We start from the raw sequence: 23,222 nt of genomic DNA on the forward strand, positions 1-23,222 counted from the left end.
TTACGCTCTCTCGCTCTCCGTTGGAGCCGGCTTTTTGAATGCATGATGCCTCGCCCCGCCCTGCGTGCGCTCAGTCCGCCCCCAAAAGGCAAGGCGACCAACAAATGTTGCCCTTTTGCGTTTGCTGTCTTTGCAGAAGCAAAATCAATAACTGAGAAACCCACCACACTGCGCTGCTCTTCGTGTTGGGTTTTTAACTTCCGCAGCGAAGTGAAAGACATTTCAGTCTCTGACGGCATTTCGCAGCGCGCAAACACTTTCTTCGCGTCGCGCTCCGCATGACACATTTCCAAATAAAAGGAAAAAGCTGTAAAAGTAATACTGGTTAATTGCTTTCAAGTAAACGAATTATTACGATTAATGCGTATGGTTTGTGGCGTACGATAGTGTTCTTTCGATTAGTGATAAATGAAAACAGTGCCTCTTTGTTAATCTACAGATAGTTAACCTAAATGCAAAAAGCGATTATGAAATAAGCAAGCCATTTGGATTTTGTCTTTGTTTTCACAAGGGTTATTCGATTCATTGCTGTTCACGCAATTTGGCTGCAAAAAAAACCGCCTTGGTAGTTTCGCTTTCCGAAACGCATTTTGGATCGGTCCTTGTGGCTGTGCGTAATGTCTGAACCCACCCCATTTTACTCGGCAATGCTCCAACAACAGCGACCAACCCACTTTTACTAGCCACCACATACAGCAGCAGCAGTGGCAACAACAAAAGCGTCATTTTAGCCGGCAAAGGTTGGCATTCTTTCTTATTTTTAACACATTTCTCTGCGAATGGCGTGATGCTTCTGTCCGCCGTAACTTTTCCTCGAATCACGCACTAAATTCAAGCATTAACTTACTCTTCGAGATTGTTGTTAAGATCTTGTACCATGTCAAATATGGCTTTCTGTTGCCTACTTTTTGGGGTCATCGGATTCATTTCGTTTTATTGTAGTTCATGAGCAAACATGCTAAGCCTGTTGACGTGTGCCAATTGGTAAACAAAGAGTAAAACATTGAGAGCGGTGAAATAATCAAGCAAAGTAAACTAATTAAATATAAAATAAATCAGCAACGCATTTTGGCACAGAATGAGCCAAACTTTTAAAACTTTAATGCACGGCATCGAAGGAGACAGGGATGGAGTTTCGTACTCGGAGCAGCAGTCATCGGAGGATGTGCCGGACTCCACAGCGACAACAACGGCGACTTCAACAGCCGGCGACATTGGAGGCGGACCAAGGGATGGCGGCGAGGATGATTTCACCGATGACAACAACTTCGAATCAAATCTGCGACGTCGCAAAGGCAAAATAATATCCTGTGCCAAGGAGACCATCGAAAATGGTGAGTGCCAAATTCAGACCGAAAAACAAACTCCACAAAATTCGATTTCGATGTATATATATTTGAAGTCGTGTCCCACAACTTTTACCTACTATTTGTTTACGACTGCCAACGACTCCGGCAGATGAATATTTGAGTTTACCGCCTTTCCATCGTAGTCATGTGAAAAACAAACTTTCAACCTGTTCATTTGTCATTGGTAGACAATTGGAAATTGCTGGTTGTGAAATGAATGTGTAAATTTGGGACACGGCATTTTAACGTCTACAAAGCATGCACTATACAATTTTAATCGGCAGAGTTGTTTTGTTTAATGCAAAATATTAAAACCAAACAAAATGGGCTTATATATATATTTTTTTGCAATTTAAAAAAAAGTAAAATTTAAAGATAGATAAATCAAACAAAAAGGTGCGCATCAGTTTAACATGTGATTTTGAAGTAAAAGACACATGATATATGAAAGCTTTCTATTATTCTCACTAGAAGGTGAAATGGATTTTCCATCAATATGCTTAACCGTGTGCAAGTCGGTTAATAATTCAACATTTCCGTGCGTTTGTTCTCCCATGGGACTGACATCAAAGTTTTTAAATGGGCTGTGTTTTCGCACGACCCGAGCAACTATCCAATTACGCTGAAATTACTTTCAGATTGGCGCACATCCTGTCAGCAATAGACAAATAAAAGAAACTTTTGCATGCATTTTACTCAGACGTCGGTGTGCATGTAGATGGAGGGTAAAGACGCCCCATTGCCATTGTGCCACTTGAGTCCTTTGTGCAGCGGAGCTATTGAAAAGCTCCGCCGTCTGAGGGAATGCGCTGTTTGAATTATTTATGCGAAGATGACAAAGGAAATGCGCTTCGAGCCATGCATATCATTCATCGCCTACTGAACTGTCGGGTATTCCCCATTGGATTACTCTTTAATTGATTGGGCTGGCTAATTTTGAGCCAGCTTTCCTTGTCTTTTCCTGGCTTGTGGCACTACATTAGAAGCCAGCGGAGTGTGTGACTGGATAACCTAGTCTACTTCAAGTGCTTGCCTTTATTGCCACGTATGTGAGGAGTCCTGCACTCTTCTTCGCTTCTGTTTACTTGCTGTGACTAGCTTGAGGGTAGTTAATTAAATGCATTAGCCTTTATGGGTCAAGGTTGCGTGCTTGTAATGTGTGGGGTGTCTATATTGGATTGATGTCTGAACGGCATTTGTTATGATACAAAAAATATCTTCTAGTATAAGGGTTGGTTTTATTCATGTTTTCATTCCGTGACTTCCGTGACAATCAAGAAACAATGAGTTCAAGAAAATGTGTAACACCTAAAGTTGTTTGCTAACTTTAAAGCCATATAGATGACTTCATCATAGTTATACATTAAGTTGGCTTTAAACATATGTAATCATTAATCTTGTAAAATAATTCTTGCAATTTGCTGCGCTGACAAGTAGCATGTCCGTTTGAATTTCTAATGGAATCACACGGTCTCCCACTTCGTTAGCTGTGAAAATTGCACAACAAATTTAGCAGCATGTTGTGGCGTTTTTCGCGTAAGCTCATGGAGACTATATCCCAACCTCCCCATGATTGCTGGCCTCAATTGGCTCCTCATCAGCCACCCACTTGGTGTGCGAGTGTTAGGGTTCAGGAAGTACGCGGATTTACGTGTTGCCAAAATGTCAGACCTGACTTTTAAACTTTACTGGCAATCTGGGACGACCGAGTGACGTGGCCAACTTGCACACGCTGCTCCTCCCACGACGACCAACTAACTACCGCGAGTGTTCCATTAGCCGGCAAAACCATTTCACTGAAAATGCATTGCGTGCGCTAGGAATTAAAAGAAATTTTGGCCAACATCGTTGGAAGTTCATCGATTTTATTACGAGAGCTCACTGTGCTGCAAAGCGGTCTTCTGCTAATGGAATTGAACCATACTCATACTCACTCGCATATCTAACGTTGGCTTTTGTGTGCCCCATTTCTTTGCTCTTGGCTCTGTTGTCTAACTGTCTGCATTTGTATTCGCATTTTTTGTTTGCCTCTGCTAAAGATTGTTTTGTTGTCATTTTTATTTGCGTTATCTTCAGGGCATTGCCTGTAAATTTGTTGGTTTGGCTGCCATCGGCATCGACAGCTAGCTCCCCTGAATGTTGGGGGCATGGAGTAGGTGGCATTCAATAGATGCGCCATGATTCTGACAGTTAACCCCTTTTATGGCATTGTTGTCAGGGGTTCAAGTGGGAATTCGATTTGTTGTGCCCGCCATCGTTTTCAAATATTGTAGAATATTTAGTTTCATTGTGTGCTATAAAATAATAAACATAGTTCTGAAGCATAGTTGGGTTAATAGTTAAATTTTAAAGCATTTTGCGGTAGTTAACATTTTTTGACTTGTCTTCGTATATAAACTGCATTCATTCACTTTTGGTTCCTAGGGCAGTTAAGATAGTTTTAAATTAAGCTTTACTAAGAATGTTTACACATTTTAGATGTATATTTCGAGCAAAACAGCAGCTCATAAACAAAAAACCCGGCTAAATGTTTATTTAGTCGACTTTTTCTAGGGTTTTTCCTTCGACTTTATATAAATGGTTTTTTTTTCTAAGGAAGCTTATGGCTCAGCAAGGAGCACATACATTAAACCATGGATATAAAAGCTTTATTTGTGTCAGATTTGCAGTTTTCTTTCTCGGCTTTTGCAAAAAGAGACGCTAAAGGGGAATAAAGACATTCTTTGTGCTCGCTATCAGTTGCACTTGAACTTTGTGGCATATTCAAAAAAAAGGAGGTCGTTGCAAGCCCGACAATATCAGACCTTCCATAAAGCGTACAATATGCTTAACCATTATTTTTCCATTTACTTTGCCGGGATGAGAAAACTGATTTCAAAAACCAAAATAAAAATTTAATGACACTTTCATTGTTTGTGCTGCATACTTAATGGCGCTCAAGTGCGCATTGCACCAAAATTTCCTTTCTTCCGTTTCCTCAGAAAAATTGATGGCTGTTGCTTTTGCTTTTGCTATGCCGAAGAAATTAAATAGAACTGAGTGCTTAAGAAATACATGTGACCGACAATTCTAAAAGCGTGTTAATATATAAAAATATATGTATATATAGCTAAAGTCTATTATCTAGAACTTTTCCCCGACAACTTGGATAAAAGCAAGGCAAATTTCGCAATCTACTTATCAGCCGTATCTGGCATTGCAGTTTGTTTTTAGCGAAACCACAGTGCAGCTGAGAATCTTGATATGTAAATGCGTGGCAAGATGTGTGCACTTGTGGCAACTGAGCTACATATAGCCATTATACCAGCCAGGTTCTCTTGATTCGTGCCTGCCGGCTGTGTGCAGTTTTCCCGGGCGATGCAAGTTACAGGCAAACCGGATGTTTCTGGGTTTGTTGCCATCCGATGCATGGCTACAATATGCTTGGGCAAATCCTGCCTAAAACGCAGCTGACTGACACCCGATGTGGGATACTTACAGGTAAAGAAGTTGAGCTTGTCGGATTGCCGGCGAATGGCAATCCCAGCCATAATTCGGTTTTTCGGTTTGGATCCCTCTGTGTGTGTGTGTGGTGATGTTTTAAATTGTTAAATTCACCGTGGGCTTCTGTTACGATGGCATCGAGAGCAGCTCAATTTCCGTGGAAATCCCCACGTTGTTAGTTGGGTTTCAGCTGAATCGGGTAGCATTTTCATTTGCGTAGCAGTGCCTCGGTTATGGCATATAGCTTTGATTGGCTGCTAATCTGATTGGATTCTGTCGACGTTTTTCACTTTTTATGCAGAACGAGCTTAACAGTTTTTACAACAATAGGTTTGGTTATAAATAGACATTTTGGGTTCAATAAATTTTAAAGTCTGGTCAGCCAGCAATTGATGAGTTCTAGGTTTAAAGAGCAGTTGTATTACATCTATCGGTGCTTTCGTCTTAGTAAACTAGCACCTATTCAATCTGCATAACGTCTAACGACTTTTAAACTACATTTTCACGAGCACTGACCAAAGCTTGGGTTTCCAAACAAAGTATGAAAAGGTCTAGGAACGGTTACTGTCAGGGAGTTGGCATACATGGGTGGGCTGACTGAAAAGCCAGGCAATCTGACAATCTTACCTGCATTCCCGATGCGCATAACATTGTTGTCTTGATGATGCTCATGTCCGGATGGCTTGGCCGAAGCCGTAACCTGCTTTGCAGGAAACAATAGACGGTATAGACGGTGCACAAAACCCAATTCCATGGCAAAGGAAATCGCTCCTGCTCCAGCTATTTTCTGACAGACCTTCCTAGCACCTGAATCGCCCACGGCCCACGGCATTGCTCTTCGTTTGCTACTCAGCCAAAAAAAGCCACTTGCAAAGAGGAAAATGACTGTAAAGAAAAAGAAAAGCGTTGTCTGTATTTATATTGCATATGGTGGGGTTTTCCGCCGCGGGACTACTTGGCTGTAGTCCAAAATCGCAAATCCTTGAATTGCACGTCACTTGACATGTGTTCCCCAAAACTGAAAGTTTTCCAAACACCATTTCTATGCTCGAAACAGCACCAATAAAAACATTTCATAAATATATATTAAGTATGTGTACATACCAATTGAATATATTTTTCTAAGTGAAAGTTTGTCGCAGTGTAGGTATATATATGTATATTTAAAAGTCGTGCCGCAAGTGCACTTTGAAATTCTGCCGAAAACGGCAAAAATAGAAATTGAAAAATCAATGGGGGCAAGTTGAAGTTGAATGTGTTTACTGTCTGCGGAAGAACTTTATTAGATCCAGTTCGAAACTGTAAGAAGCCTTTAATATTGGCATTTTGGGTTATTTTCGTTTTTTATTTATTGGACCAAAAAAGTTTCTATGTGATGTAAAATTTCAATACACTCTTAAATTTATCTTCATACATTCGAGTGCTCTTGCCATGCGATGAACCCCAATAAGTATGCTGTAATTTCAATCAACTTATGGCCTAAAAACGAATAAATATTATTTTACCCTCTATTTATTTAAACTTTACCGTGTTTTTGCTATTTTCAATATATTTAAATTAATTTCCGTGAAATGGAGAGTTTGCTGGAAATCTGTGATAAAATGTATTTGCATATTCTTATCATATATTTAACGGTTGGTTGCAAATCCTGTCCTGTTGATGTGCGCAATTTTGTTATTTAATTTACATCAGTGCAAAATCAATTTCCGTTTGCTGTGATGTGAGTACGTTGGGCAGGCGAAGGAGCGGAAAATTGCTGTCAGAGTCAGGCGAGTCATAATGTTTATTTAATAAAATGTCGGATAGTTTCAGACAGTTATGAGGATTCTCTATAGTGGCAATGCCAGACAACTTTTCGAATAGAATGGTATTTGTGAACACATAATTGAAATTTAATGCATGTCATATAACTGTAAAATATTACTTTATTATGTTTATATAACCAAATGGTTTTAACGCACAAAACTTAAATTTTATACATAAAAAGCATATTGTATTCATATGTAAAAAAGAAAAAGGATATACTTCATATCACTTAGCGGGTCAACTTATCCATGTCTGTCCGTCTATTTGTCCGTATGCACATCTTCTTTTCGGGAACTATAAACTAAATAAAATGTGTAGTCCAGCTAATATTTTAATCCTAAAGCCGTTTTTTACGAAGTTGCACTGTAGCGTGTTTTCTCTTTATCCGCCATCTACTGCTTCTTAAGTGTTTTTTCTTTGCGTGTCCTCGTATACATCTTGTTTGCCTTTTTGCTGTTTAGCAGATGTCTAAGTACCAGTAAATCAATTATGTTGCTAAATCTGGGAAGTAAATATATGACCTTATCACTGATTTCCGTAGGCCTACCTTAAGTGCTTGGAGCTAAAGCAGGTATCCTGTCAGTCTCGTTTGACAGGACCCTTTTGACGCTTTTAATGGGTTTTTATATTGATGGGGCTTTTGGCCAGTTTGTACATATGTACGTGTGTGGCTAATCTGGCAACATTTGCTATGGTATGCAATGCTCTTTATTTTCATTGCTCTAAATAGAAAAAATTAAGCTAGCTAGCATTTGCCCTTCTCCTTACGTACGTGATTTATTGGTCGTTAAAAATCATAAATCATATTTTTTATTTCAGCAGCACTTATTTTCATTTCCCATATAAAGAAAGTATGAAAAATATGCCAAATATGAATATTTATGTCACGTTCAGCAATTAATCAAAAATCTCCATAGTGGGTTTTTAGTCATTGGAAAATTAGGTTTCTTTTAGTATAAGGATTTAGATTGCCATTAGTTTTACTTAAGATTTTTTCTTCAATCGAGGGGGCTATTAACTCAACTCACATTTTTCTAAGCCTCTTTACGTATGCGTTATGGGGAGAGAGAAATGATGTCTAACCACAATTTACATTTACCAAAGACACTAGAATAATAAGATGAGTAACGGCATACATTGGTTTTGCACTATGCAGCCACTTTTTTGGTGGCGTTGTCACAGATTATATTTATCACCATTACGCACCTAAGAATCACTAAGATCAAATATATTTTCCACGTCGCAGGCGGAATACTCTGTATGTATGTATGTATGCATCTATGTATGTATGTATGTATATGTATGTATATATATATTGTGTAGTGTATGTGTTACTTGCACAAAGTAGTAAGAGAGAGCCTGGAGCCAGCTCTAGAGTCAGCCCGAAAAAATCGTGTGCAAAAAAATCGCATGGCGTTACGCATCGTATTATTCTAGTGTCTTTGCATTTACCTTGTCACAGATTGAATTACAAGCAAATACGATTTTCCCGTCCTCAATGCAGTTTAAACCAATTAAAATTATTAAAGTCGCGACAAGTGCTTCCTGCATCGTTAGAAAAGCCATTAATATGTTGCATATTATCCTGACAGCTTGTCCGTTGTTATGTGTATGTGGCTGGGTCTTCGCGTTAAAACATGGCAGCGCTGACAACCAAACGGTGTTCGACATGGGAAAACTTTACCACCCACCCACCCACTCACGTGTCCTTGGAATTTGCTGGTTGTCTGGCTTCCTACCTGCTTGCCTGTTGTTATCTCGCATCCGGCTGTTTCATCCTTGCCTGATTTTGGTTTGACCTAAGTGGATTTTCATTATAAACGTAAGAAAGATTTATTATTTCATTTTCTCACTTAATGTGTAATTATGTCCGCGAGCATTTTGCTTTTTGGGCACACTTGTACCCTATTAGCGGTATAATTAAACTGACTTAAATATTAGGCACCAAAGGGGAACATGAAAATGTAGGACAATGTATAACCAAGATTAAAGTATGTGATCCTTATAAAATGTATTATTATTGAGGGCAATTTTAAGAACTCACTGCTAAATAAGAAAAACCAAATTGTTGAGTTTTGAAAATACGTAGTAGAATCCTTCGCTGCCAAAATGCTTTCACAGTTGTCAATTAAGTCTTAAGGGAATGGGAAAAGTAAGTTGGGAACTTTTCAAGTTGTCGCCGTTAGCCCTCATTAACTTTTTCGTTAGTCAACTGTGCGGAACACAAGCGCTTTACTGTGACATCCTTTAGCTATTTCTCTTTAAGTCTGACATATTTAAACCCAAAACATGTAACTTAAATGGTAGACTATTTTTTTATTGAATAGAATGACACAAAATCGCTACTCACAAGTTGCCTCTCACTTATTTTAATAAATTATGTTTTGCTGCCGTCGAAACGTTTTGATTTTGAATCGTTCGCTGTCAATTATATATGCAGATTCAATCAATATAGTCGTAGCCTGCTCAAGAGCTCGTTTTGCTGAAGAGTCCCTAACATTTATCCCCTTTTTTCGTTTCCCTCTTGTCGTTTTGGGTGGTCATTTTGACAGTTTGAGTGGTTTTGGTTGTTAGTTATAGCATTTGAGAGCAAAAAGGATGGGAAAAGCTTGTCTAAAAAATACTTGTGCATTAAAAATTATCACAGACTGTTTGGGAAAATATATAGAGATAGATTATGTCTGTAAGTGATCTTCTACATATATCTTTTAAAAGCCTTCATCTGCCTTGAAACTGCTTAATATAACAGTGAGCCGCTTTAAGCCGCTTTGCTGACTTATTGCATTAGATTGACTACTGACCACTTTCACTTAACATGATTAAAACTCAATTAAGGACTTTGCACTCTGGTGTCCATAAGGCACATATTCATGCCGACGATAACGTTCTACTGGCTTTACTGCTATATAATCCGTTGCTCGTGTCCCATACACAAATGCAATTAATTTATGCTGACCAAGCTGAGGTCCTTGAATGTTCACTGTCCTGCCAACCACTTGGGCAGCAAAAGTTGCAGATTAACTACCCAAAGGGAGGCGGCTGGATAAATGGAGGCTGTCGGAAAGGAAGTGTGCACGATTAAGGGGAACTCAGTTTGGGAACTCATTAATCACAACAAGGACTCGGTGCATCAATAAAAATGTGTCCCACAAAACATGGACACATCCTGTTGTGCAGCAGGATATCATGGCACTTAAACCCCAAACGGGAAAAAACATTTCGTACTTTCGATTCTTAGTGCAACGGTGTGTTAAATTGCCGCTATTAAATATTTTATAACAAAGGATTTTATCCAGCACACGCATGTCAGGCATATTAACTCTATTTAAGCGTATGTCATTAAGAGCAATTTGATGCGGGTGGAAAGTACAATTAAACTGCATATTGAAGAGAATCCATTCGAGGTCATTAAGCATTTGCCTGTAGTTGGGTCTTCAAAACAATTAGGTGGTTAATTGCAGAGAATATTCCGATAGGAGACTCGGATTTTAGCTTGACCCCATTATATATAATTAACAAGTATATATATTGATGCAATGCAATCTTATGAAATTCAACTTACTTTCTCGAAATTTAATGGGGATACTTTCAGTGTTCACCTTTAAAGCCAAGCTAACCATCTCTCACATCGTGTCAACTATAATAGTAAAGTGTTTACTCCCTCGAACGACTACCTGATTGGACTGAGTGATGATTAGATGATGGTGGTGATGAAGGCAGGATGTGCTCCCTTTGCGATGATGCAGCTGAATTGATGGAATGGTGGGATGGTCGTGGTGGGTCATCATCAAAATAACATCATCTAGTTTCAATTAGACGCAATTCAAGCTGGAGCCAATTAAGTCAAGCGTTTAGCAGTGAGTGCTGAAGGTTTGCTAATGAGCTTTTCCAGCTCCTCTTTGGCCCTCGTCACCATCAAGGTTAATTAAAACATAAACTGTTTTAACTGAATGCTCGTTGGGAATGCTGGCGAGGCTGCAGCAGCCATCAGCTGAGCACGAATCAGCTGATTAAATTTGAGCCATCACACTCCTTCATCCCGCTTATGCAACAAATTATGCGTTACTGTGGCTCTACTCGGTTTCTGGTTTCCTTTTTGCCGCCCATCAGAAGGCGTGGGTGGTGCGCCCAAAGCCGATTTCATTAATTATTCAAGGCACAGTCCTCCGCCCCTTAAGGGCTCGGGGTCCCAGTGCTGCTGATTTAACAGCCGAAAGCATTAGTTGGCACTTCCTTCTCTGGCTTGACTGACTTGCTCCTCCAAGTGGAGTCGTCCTCGTCCTTGGTGTCAACTTAAGCATGTGCGGACTGTATAATGAATTGTGTGGTTCATGCTGATGGAGGAGATTTCTGCTGGCCAGCTCTTGCTGTCGTGTATTACTCACCAAAATTGGTTTGGTTTAAATTGGATTGGTTTAGGAAGTGTGGCCTGATTGCACTTTTACTTTCCTTTTTTTTTTGGTGATAATGAAAGGGAACATTTATTCGCTTTGGTGATAGCTTCAATTAATATTACTTGAAATTTTTACAGATTCAATGTGTTTAAATAATTTATATTATATATAAGGCTCAAGTGCTATAGATTTTATATCGATTTTTAAACGCCGCCAACTTTCTTTATTAACCCAAATTACGTGAACCAAACATTTGAGTAGCCCACAAATTTTCTCCTTTAAGGACGCTCAATTTTGTATGGTGTGTGTAACCCGTATTAGCATATGCCGTCCCTGACCGGCAATAAAGTGATTTCTAGCCCCTAGCTAGTTTTTTATTTACTCGCGATGCTTTAGATTTCATTCCCAAATCCCACAGGACATAGCAACTATGCACAACGCGTGCTCTTTTTTTCGCATAGGTCCTTCTGGCTGTGATCCATCCTTTTGTCACAATTTTATGAGCTGAGCGTGAGGTTGCGATGTCTGAAACCCATTTGTGTGTTTTGCATATCAAAATGGCAATCGTACAGCGGTTACATTGATTGCGTCTGAGTTTATATTCCATCGGGATGTTGCTATTTCGGTTATGGGGGACTGGTTTATGCTGAAATTTACCACAGACAAATTCACAGTTCATTTGCAATGCAACAGCATCCCATTCGATCCATTCGACGCTGGCTAAGGGTTTGCATTTGCGTTGTTCCTGTTTTATTTATGGTATTAATTACGAAATTCCGCATTACGTGATTTATTCTGTTGCCCAAAATGTGCAGACATCAGTTCGTGCTGCTCTTCCGGTTTGTTCATGTCGCTTATAATTAGTTTTATACGTGTATCGACACACAAAGCGTTCTAAATATATATACTCGTATATTTACAATTTACTTGCTCTAAGCCTTACTCCTCGCGTGCACCCTAATTAAATTCGCGTTTGTTCCCAAATAGGAGGAAAAGCTGAGTTTAAGCCGCATAATTGAGTTTGTTACATAAATATCTAAATATTCTAATGAGTGCGGATTGAGGCTTAGTAAAATGTTACGATGTGTAATTAATGATGGGAAATCTCGCTTGTGCAGAACCAGGCTGAATAAGTAATTACGAAGTGTGGTCTATTTGAGTTGACGAAAGCTTTTTGCGAACTAAGGGATGTTGAACCGTTCAGTTTAATTCAATTCAAATATTTATAATGAACGTTAAGCTACTTCAAATCTTAATGGAAATGGGTTTGGGTATGTCCCAATTGAAACTTAAATACCCGATTATTTCCAGCGAGCAAATATTTAGAGAGTATTCTACCAAAAGTACTTTTTCACAACCTTATCGTTTAATGGCGAAAACATTCTGACCTTCGTAATGAGCTCGGCGAACTTAGAACGAACCAAACTATTATTATTATTCTTATCGAAAGCAAACATTGGCAAGGAACCAACCACCCAACGCTTGAGGTCACTGCAAGTGGCATTTGTCATTAGCAAAATTTAAGTGAAAGCTGTTGATAGTCACAAGGACATTAATGGTGGCAGAGTGTCCTCGTCCGCTATCAATTTTAGTGCAGCTTTGACTTTTTCCTTTTGCTCCATGCTTTTTCCTCTACTCATTGAAATATTACTTTTCCATGGGCTAAAATAAGTTCATCATTAATTACGACCCCGAGAAACTGTTTAAAAACTTCGGAAACAATTAACAGCTTGAAATAAAATGCAGTTTTCTCATTTATACTTTTCCTTGGGTATAGTAGTAATTGAAAGCTTTCATCAAGCTGGTTTTTATTAAGGTGTAAATTTTCAGTAAAGTTCGCCCTATGGTACTAAAAATGTAATTTGCTATTATTTAAACAGTCTATTTTTTCTTTGATATTTTGTTCTTTAGGGAAGAAATTTCTTGTCTGAATTCCCTTTCACCAGTTGCCTTTTGCATTGGTTGATGCTGCTATCTTTTCTAATTAAAAGTTCCGGCATTTTTGGTTGTCCGTGTTTTAACCATGTCAGGTTAGCTTATTTGCGGTTTTTATTCTTTTTCTTTGAGCTGTTTTGGTCTGTGTGTATTTGATACCCGTTATTTTTCCCCTTGCTGCAATGTTATGCAATCCATTTTTTGTACAACTATATTTAGGATAGAGTGGATTATTTTCAACTTGTCTGTACATTTATTTCCAACTTGTCTGTAAATTTAATGGGTTTCTCAACTACTTTGCTTTACCTTTTCCAGCATCCCGCCAATTACGCCGCAAAGTGCCCTACGCAGGTCATCTGATGACTCCTCGTCGCCTTTGGCTCAATAAAATACCCACCCAATGTGATGTGGTTATTGAGTTTCCTGAAGATGCACCAGACGAAGCGCTCCGCTGGCTCCTAGCCCGTATCCGCTCGCAGCCGCCGGCTGGTCTGGGTCTTTTGGTCCAGGTCAAGGCGCACGAGAGTACGCGGCGCAATGCCTTCTATGTCAGTGCACCCGTTAATGTGTAAGTGGAACCCCTTGTCCCACTACTGTGAATATAATATACATATATATATGAAAACAGAGTGTGGGAAAGTAGTAAACTAAATCGAGTTTGAAAAGTAAATAATCCATTGTTTTCAGACTGTTTAAAGCCGCCGAAGAAGCCCGCCTGCCAAAGCGTCTGCGTCCGGATTTGGGCGGTGCATTAAGGGAGTTCACCACCCGCGAGAGTCATTGTTTCCAACAATTGCGTGGCGATGTCGGTAGCACGGCACTATTCACCTCCCAGGAGCGTCAGTGGCTGGTCCTCCAGGTGCTGCAGGGTCTGCGGGCCGGCTGCAGTGACATCGATGCCCTTCATGGTCGAGCGGCTGTCGCCGAGGGTCAGAGCATCGTGGCCACCTGGCAGGAGTCCGGCCTGATCACCCAGGTTTTTCCGCTGCACGAGCCCAGTTCGCTGACCCAGCTCCAGACGCATTGGGTCAAGCAGATATTTGCACCGCAGCCTTTGGGTAAGATTGATTCTCCAACGGATCCAACTAAAATATTTTTGACTCAGTATCATCACACTATTCGTATCATATCACATTGTAAAAGCTCTTTGTATGAATCATCTTTGAATGAAACGTCGAACCTCTTTGCAGATGACATTGCTGCCTATTTTGGCGTAAAGGTTGCCCTGTACTTTGCCTGGCTAGGTCATTACACCTGCGCCTTGGGCGTACCAGCTGTGTTTGGCACAATACTCTACTGCATTCTATGGGGCAAGGGTCAAACGGCCCAGGACATGGGCCATGTGCTCTTCTCCTTGTTTAACGTAGCCTGGGCCTCACTGTATCTGGAGGCCTGGAAGCGCTATTCCGTTGAATTGGCCTTCCGATGGGGCACTTTATCAACGCCGCCAGAGCTTTTGGAACCACCGAGGCCCCTGTACAAGGTAAGCGTAACAGAAGTTATTGACAATTTCGTTGATTAATCGTATATCTCGGATGATTGCTCCAGGGTCCATTGGAGGAGAACAACGTGACGGGTCGTTTGGAGCCCAAGGAGGCGCCTGCATGGCAGCGTCGTGCGTTTCGCTACCTGGTCAGCTTTCCCATTATTGGATGTTGTCTGTGCGTTGTCTTTGCTGTGATGTTCCTCATGCTGCGTTTTCAGGTGAGGCTTTAACTGAACCAACCTTCTACATGTCCACAAATGTGTTTGCTTTAAAACTACCCGAATGACCTTACAAATATCGAGATTTATGGCAAGCAGACTTGGCAGAATCTAATTGGTTTAAGTCTTACTGAAGATTTCTAAATTTTTAATATTTAAAGTCTGAAATATGTATAAAGCCTGATTTGCAAGGGAATTCGAAGCACTTTCTGATCACGACACTCGTATACTTAATGTGGTTTTTACGCTAAGCGTGATACCAATTTGAGTGCGCACGTGTGAATGAGTTTGTGTGCCTGCTTATCAGTTTTTATAAGCTTAACAATGATCATATCAAACATTCGACTGCCTTGCAAACACACATATATGTACACTTGCCTGGCTTCCGGTTGACCCATTAACTTTTCTAATTTGGTCTTAATTCTTTAAGATATTTTTACGCAACTGAAACATCCATAGAGATAAGGCCAAAGTAAAATAAGTCTATCAACCATCACACATCATTGAATTGTTTTCACATTTTCCTTTTCATTTATGCTTTCGTTTTATGTTGTTTTTTCTATTTTTGTATACTTCACAGGATTGGCTGGATCACCATAACATACCAGATAAAGGAATTGCTCAATGCATGTATAATTTGCACAAGGTTCTTATTCATTTTCAATTGCATTTCAATAATTTAGTATGAGTAATGTATGATCGAACAATCCACGCATTTGTGTTGTAGTTGTCATTTGCCATCATTCAAAAACGGAAATATTGCAATAATATTAAATGCTCGGTATTGATAAATAATTAAGTATCTGCCCCATTGTGTAAGTGAACATGTACTCAATCCAAATATTTTGTATCCATATTTTGTATTTCATCCAAACAGTTTCGATAAAAGGTCCGCGGTAGTAAAGAATTGAGGAACTGCCGGGTTTTTTTTTCATTAAAACTTTTTCACACACATGCACTTTGGTAGAAGTATTTTTGCAGTGGCTTCAGGCCATCATTTTGCATACGCAATTTTTTTTATTTTGCCGTCCCAAGCTGACGTTAATTAAAATGCTCAGCTGGCGAAAGTAAAAAAACTGCCTTTGGAAAACTGAAAATAGATACAGAAAGGGGAAAATTAAGGGGGCTGGCGAACGCAACCTCAACGTTGATAAAATACTTGTACTGCAAAACTTTGGTTAGCATTAGAAAGTGTTACGCATAATTGAAAGTCCTCTCTACTTCCATAAAATTTGCATTAACATTTTTGCTGAAATATATTCCAAGGTTTCTATAAGTTGAGTATCTCCGCCCTAAATGGTAATTTCCATAACATATTAAATTGCTTAAAAAACTTAATTAATTTTTCATGCACTACACATAATTAATCACTCTGGTGACTGCTGAAAAGCTTGTTTTGCTAGCCTGTTGATAAAACCGTTTAACCTTCACCAGCGCGTATTTACGAACTCCCATCTGTTCGTGTCATTAAAAAAGTTAGAAAGCTGCCACACATCTCACTAATCTGAGAATGGACCATTTGGTGGTTGTTGGCCACTATTCGGTGTTTGCTGGTAGTTCGTGTGGCTTAATGCGCACCAGGAGCCACAGGACAATATCCTTATTCGTACTGTTCTCTTTAGTGTTCAACCGAGCAACTAAATGTTGTCCTAATGAAGCGTACACAGGCGAGGTGGTGCGACTATGGCGCTATTTGTCAAAAGCACACATTTATGGTTAAGAGACTACCTGGTTAGCTGGAACATCTCAGGAATAAAAATAATGTTGTGCGCTTCAAATGGGCTGCGAAACTGGTCAATTGGTTATCTATTCAACATGTTACTCAAATTAGTTAAACAGCATAAACGAAAAAGTTAAACATTAAATTAGTCCAACTACCAAATTAGTTGGCTGCAATATGTGGTTAATTAGTTGAAATGTACAACATAAAAGAATGCTTAAAAGAGGCACGTTCTCCTGTGTAGTTGTTAAACAATAGGGAAAGCGGCGGATGATGTGGTAAATGTATGGCAGGACATCGTCGACAAAATTGCAGTTAATGCTCGGAAATGATTTTTAATTTAATCAAAGTGCGTAAACACTCAATGAGCTCTTCATTAGCCAGGAAGAGATGGGTGAGGTTGGTAACAGGTCACTGGAGGAATGAGTAATAATGGCGGGCGATTTAAGGGAAAGTAAGGCGGGTGTAAGGGAAAGAGTAGCTATGCCAATTAATATTGATGCTATGCGTGTGCCAGCTATTAAAAGACGATCAATTATGAATTTGTAACATTTATAAGTTTATGTATATTTAACCCCTACAGGACTGGTGGGACTCCAAGTTGCCCGAGGAAAGTGTATTATGTTGTCTGAGTGTTATACCGAAAGTTTTGCTGGCAGGAGCAATTACCTTGATGGACGAGGCGTATTTCAAGTTGGCCGTTTGGTTGAACGACCGCGGTAAAGTGCTTGAATGTGATCAGTGTTAGTTGAAATCTTTAACATCACTCATTTCTTATACAGAAAACTACCGCCTGCAGTCGAAATATGAGAACCACTTGATAGCTAAAGTGGCACTTTTCCAGTTTGTTAACTCCTTCCTATCGCTCTTTTATATAGCGTTCTATTTGAGGGATGAGGAGAAACTTAAAGAGGTAAGTAGCTGGATTATTATATATATCAATGCTATATATCAAATATTTTATTTATATTTCGACAGCAACTGGCTGGCCTGCTCATCTCCCGCCAAATCATTGGGAATCTAAGAGAGTCTGCGATTCCCTACTTTCTCGAACAATGGAAACTGGCCAAATTGAGCTTCAATATGTGGGGTGCTCTTAGCCCAACCCAGAATGTGACCCGTAGTCTAGCCGAGGAGCTGGCCACTGCCGAAGCGGAACTGAAGGCAGAGTCCACTGGAACGCCCACCAAATCCCATCAGCCGGAATCGGCGAGTAAACGGAATATTGGACAGGCTGAAATAGAGAGCTCGTTGTACAAGGTGATTGACACATTTCAAGTAGGGAATTCTTTGTGAACGAACTTTTCGATTTATACAGTACGATGGCACTTTTTCGGACCACTTGGAGATGCTCGTTCAAATGGGCTATGTGGTGCTCTTTTCGGCCGCCTTTCCATTAGCTGGAGTTTGCGCTCTGATCAATAACCTGATGGAGATACGTTCGGATGCCTTCAAACTGGCCCACGTTCATCAGCGTCCCTTTGGGCAACGTGTGGCCAACATTGGAACCTGGCAGAATGCCCTGAGCATCCTTTCCCTCGCCGCTGTTATAGTGAACTGCGCCTTGATTGGCCTTTCTGGACAGGTGTCGCGGCTGTGGCCTGGATTGACCACGGCCCAGACAATTATTCTAATTGTTACCCTAGAGGTGAGTTCTGTCCCTGGAAGGGGACCTCCATAATTGGGACAAAACTTAGATTAGCTGATGTTATATGGTATTTAATTATTTAGCCACTAATTAGCGCATTATTAGTTGTAACCTATGAAAATACATTGTTCACTTGACAGCACATCATGTTGGGTCTGCGGCAAGCACTTACCTGGCTGCTACCGGAGTTGCCCTCGTGGCTGGCAGCGGAAATCGCACGGGCCGAGCATTGCCGCCGGGAAATGCAGTGCAAGGGCACCTCGCCACGACCCACACCACCCACTCCGCAGTCGACCACGTCCACCCAGCCGGAACAGGAGTGCACGGGCGGATCGCAGATGGAGAGCGGCACGAATACCACACGAGACCAGTCCATTGAGAGCCAGGTGGCCGAGGATATACTGCTCTACGGACAAGAGTTCGCTGGCTACGGGCGTAGCATCGAGGCGGATGTCAATATTTATGAGAATCGTGATTCATCACCCGATTCGCCGCCCTCGCAGGTGAGTTAATGCGCTGTATGGGTGCGGAATTGAAGTCCACAATTATATTTTGTACTCTACTTTGTAGACCAGCACCATACTGATTAGACCGCTGCATGAGTCAACGCCACCACATGGTGGTGCCTCCCTAGCCAGTCTGCATCAGGACGGTAATGGCGGGTGAGTGCCTTTTCCATTAAAATAATAATAAAGGCGTAAGGGACTGGAAAACTTGAGTATTTCTAACACGCCAAAGGGCCGGGGAAACCCCTAATGGCCACTCATCGCTCCATGAACTTTATGAACATGCACCAAACATTCTTTTTTACATTCGATTCTAGATTCTACTCTTTACTTTATATGTATATGTTATCTGTTTTTTTTAAATTCTCCAAAAATCCTCTTGGTCTTTTGAATTAAGCTAAATAAATTTGTATTTTACTAGAGCTTATCAGAGTTGTGTTAGAAAATCGAAAATATTTATACCGGAAATTCCACCATACCTGGGATATTCAGTGCGAAATTTAACAACTTTCGCCGGTAACAATCGAAACATGCAACAACATCAGAAGCTGCAGAGCGGGTAAATTATGTTTGGATAGTTGGTTGGATAGATCGATGTGTGTTTCGAAACATGTATTAAATGTTTTCGACGCTGTACATTTATGGGACTAATACTGGCTTCAGATGGCTCATTCAAGTATATTATAGTATATATTATGCCATGAGCAGCTGAAATCAGCATTAGGTGTGCTTTCTTTACTTTCCTCGTGTTCCTCCGAGCTTCCAACATTTTTGCAATGCGAACTTCTAAAATTGGCTGACCTGCTCTATCTTAGTGACCTACTTAGTGTAACAAAACAATATCTATATCCTTTTATTCCATATGCTTACACTACTTACTTTTTGTACTTCTCGCTTTATGTGGGGCACACAGAGCTTCCGCCAGCACGCTAGCGCTGAACTCGGCGGCATATGCAGCTCGCATGCAATCTATGCATATACAAGAAATACCGCCCTTCCGAAAGAAATCAACCGATTCAGCCGATCACACAGGCAGCAGCGCCAATAGCAGTCCCCAGCGAACTACGATGCGACAACTATCTGCGCAACGGGAGCCGCAGCAGACGATCCCTGAGATACCGCCGTACAAGACGCGCAAGATATCCGCGGAGAGTGCCATGCATCTGAATATGAGCGTAAGATCTGGGGGTAGACATTGTGGTCTCATAACTTATAAATAGGAACTTACCCCCCGTCCCACTCACAAGAATTTACCTTAGTTCTCCAAATGACCTACTGTGTCTGTGTAGCTGCTCAATGTATTTATTGTGTCTGTAGACTCTTGCATCAACTATCAAAAGCCTCGATACTGGTTACCTTACTAACAACTTGTAGAGCCACCAAATCACCAGCCTACCTGACCTAACTATCAACACTTCAGAATTATACTGGATACGTTTCAGATTACATTACTATACAGTTCCGAAGAAGTTAACTTTACAATTGGCATGCTGCATAGGTATCCAAATTTCAGGCGTATTTTAACAGTTTTGAAGATAGCCTAATTAAAGGTATAGGTAACTTAACCACGGATTATCTTAGTTAAGGAGCAAGGAATAGTTTTCCTATATAGCACTGGCCTATTATACCCCAACAATAGAGTTTATACCACTTTTAACCAAACCGAATAGCAAATGAAATACTCACCTAACCAACAACCTCGCTCGAATTTCGCCTTTTAAAGGACAAGCTACACATAAAACTTCATGCACCAGAATGGATGTCACGTTTGAAAGTCAACGACAATGCTAATCTGCATAGAAGCATAGATTGTATTTCAAAGGTAGTGGATAGATAAATACTATATAACATATATATCAAACCGGAAGCATATAGTACCTAAGAATACTGTGTTTGTTACTCAATGTGTGTTGTTTTGGTGTTTTGTATTCTTGAGCATCGCAGGATCAGTAGAAATGTACACCATATTAGTAAAACATACTGTTGAACCTGTGTTATATATCGCTTTTATTGGAATTCAAGTTGGGCAGAGGGAGAATGAAATAACAAAATTTGATTGGCATGGCAGATGCTTTCGTACACACAAATCCACGCTAGCTTCCCCCTAATCACTCACATATCCACTCACAAACAGATGGCATGGATTACTAGCATCATACATACAGATCATAGTGTTATCTCCATAAGCTTTTGATGTTGATAGATCCTAAGATCTTGATGTTTTCTTTTTGAAAATACAATGCTAATAAATTTGGTTTACATTTTTGATACTACTCAAGGAACTCGGAAACAGCGCAGATACAGCAGATATTTTAAAGCCAGCTCCATCCTGGTGCAATGTGGCCATGCGGTCGGGTGCACCTGGCAGCAATTTGGCCACGCCACCAGCTTCACAGCACCAGCAGCAAATAGTGGCCTCCTCATCCTCGTCCTCCGGCGGCGGTGGCAGCGTCTTTAGCCCCAGTGGCCCTGGACCAGCTGGAGCTTCCGGTGGCGGCGGCATCAGCAATTCCCAGTCAAGACCTAGTGTCGGCGCACTATCAAACTCTTCATCTGGCTCATCCCATAAACAGCAATTGAAGCAGCAGGCCAAGGAGGAAAAGGAGCGGGCCAAGGAGGAAAAGGAGCGGGCTAAGGAGGAAAAGGAGCGGGTTAAGGAGAAGGAGAAAGAAAAGGAGAAGGAACGACTGAAGGAAAAGGAAATCGAAAAAGGAAAGGAGAAGGAGAAAGAAAAGGATGCTCAGGGAGCAGCAGCATCCACATCTACGGCCCCCACTGATGACGAGGCTAAGGGTAAGCTATGTATACATTGCAACATAAAATAGTTCGATTTTCATTTTTGGTTTTATTCGTCGTTGGGGCTTAATTGTAAAAAGTCTCCCTCCACTTATAGTAATTTTCATTAATTTTCAGCTGCCGAATTGGCCGCCAAGAAGTCTCGTCTCAAGCAGAAGCTGGTAAAGAGTGCAAGGTCAGTGGCAATCTTCTCACTGAAGCTCAAGGAGCGCAGGCAACGGGAGGCGGAGAAGGCAGCCACCATAGCAGTGGAGCATGCCAAGGTAGGGCTAAGGTTATGCTTAAAGCCAAATAATAATTCCTGGTAACTTCGTCTTTGCAGGCTCTGGCAAAGCTGCCCATGCCGCAGCCCGTGGGCGGCGAATTGTCGCTTATACCCATCGAACAACTTATACAAATTGAGGATATCATACCTGCCATGAAAGCTGCAAGCTCCTCGGGTGCACCCACATCGTCCACTCAAGCCGGCCCATCGACGTATCATCAACAGCAGCAGCAGCAGCAACAGCAGCATTACCACCCACCTTCACATCCGCATCCACATCCACATCCGCACACAGATAATTAGGCTTATAAATACCAAGATTGATGGCCACCCTATCGCACACTTTGTAAATAGTTTTCTATGCACCCGCCCCCATCGAGCCGAGATTTTATCAAAGTTACTGATGGTATATGAGCAAATTTGCTGAATGTGTGTCTTGTCCAGAGTTGGAAGAAACTTATTAACTATATATAGTGGTTACCATATAGAACACTAAGTTACTAAAACAATAGGTCGACAAGATTCGAATTTTATTCGGTCCAATGCTAAACGATACAGAACTTGAAAGAAATTTACCTGCAGTTTAACACCGCTAGTAATTCCATTCAGATTTCTAAGGTTTAGTTATGGTCTGATTTTTGGTTTCCCATTGTAAGCCGAGCAAATTATTCCAAAACCATTCACATACAAAAGTTTATCAAGTTTTGTATGAATGGAGTTTATATGAATACAAAGTAAATAATGTTTATGGCAATTTAGAATTTCGGGTACAGTGCAATAGCAATGCATCAATAGAAATTGTAGTAAGCGAACAAAACAATAATTTTTAAGAGTTGTGAAACGAATTTTGTGTTAGCGTTTTAGCTGTTAATGTGTTTTCGTAGTCATTGTTGCTTAGCGTTTAGTCGTACAAATCACTTTGTTACATCAAAAATGTTGAAAATGTTAATATTGCATTTATGTTGCCAGCGAACGAATACTAAATAATTACGTAATTGCAAACACTCACTCTCACATGAAAATCGAAATCACACAACACAACGACACGCATAACTGTGAGATAATATCGTCCATTGTTCCTTCCATATAGAGGATAACGCCTTCGCACTTGCTTTTAGCTATGGTACAACAGATCTGATGAAACTATTACTAAATGCAGCTGCTATTAAACTGCTGAAAACTACATATTACTTGCTGCAAAGTTTTTCCTCGTTTTTCAAGCTTGATCAAAGACAAAACGAAACAAAAGTTGCACACTTTATCGACAGAAGTCTAGTCGGAAGATCTATACTTAAACATAGATGCACCCAAAACACAACTGCTATTTGTAAATATATTGTAGGGAATAAGTGTAATTTTAATGAGGTATACAAATTATATTAATGTAATAATTTAACGTGCTCTTGTGTTGAACAAAAATTTCAAGTAAAGCCATTCAATAAAGAAGTTATATTTAACTGGAAGGGATGGGTGCTGAACTTTGCTAAGGCATCGTGGAAATATTAGGAAGCATACTTTTGGGATCAACGAATTATGATCAGGCATGAACATTTAATTTGAGTTTTAAAGGATTTATGTATGTGCAAAGGAAAATTGTTTCTTTTTTGAGTATAGAA

At 40.4% G+C, this 23,222-nt stretch overlaps 1 protein-coding gene across 6 annotated transcripts; it reads left to right on the top strand.

Moving 5' to 3' along the window:
* Nucleotides 1-213: 213 nt before the first annotated feature.
* On the top strand, nt 214-23,067 carry LOC6541960 (anoctamin-8). 6 transcript variants are annotated; one of them, XM_026979025.1, is made up of 18 exons: nt 214-740; nt 943-1,334; nt 13,283-13,535; nt 13,655-14,025; nt 14,158-14,450; nt 14,516-14,671; nt 16,975-17,110; nt 17,174-17,304; nt 17,370-17,651; nt 17,710-18,039; nt 18,180-18,542; nt 18,610-18,701; nt 18,967-19,104; nt 19,459-19,720; nt 20,269-20,367; nt 20,825-21,338; nt 21,459-21,604; nt 21,664-23,033. In XM_026979025.1, exons 2-18 carry the CDS (start codon nt 1,079-1,081, stop codon nt 21,907-21,909), a joined length of 4,068 nt encoding a protein of 1,355 aa, XP_026834826.1. In that variant the 5' UTR covers nt 214-740; nt 943-1,078; the 3' UTR covers nt 21,910-23,033. The 6 variants fall into 6 exon arrangements, with proteins under 6 accessions (XP_026834826.1, XP_026834827.1, XP_026834830.1 ...); XM_026979026.1 differs by having other exon boundaries at nt 214-339; XM_026979029.1 differs by lacking the exons at nt 18,967-19,104; nt 20,269-20,367 and adding an exon at nt 15,252-15,317 and having other exon boundaries at nt 214-1,334; nt 21,664-23,067.
* The last annotated feature ends 155 nt before the right edge of the window (nt 23,068-23,222 follow it).

This window comes from Drosophila erecta, unplaced genomic scaffold (genome assembly GCF_003286155.1).
Source record: "Drosophila erecta strain 14021-0224.00,06,07 unplaced genomic scaffold, DereRS2 tig00000055-arrow-pilon, whole genome shotgun sequence".
Classification (NCBI taxonomy): domain Eukaryota; kingdom Metazoa; phylum Arthropoda; class Insecta; order Diptera; family Drosophilidae; genus Drosophila; species Drosophila erecta.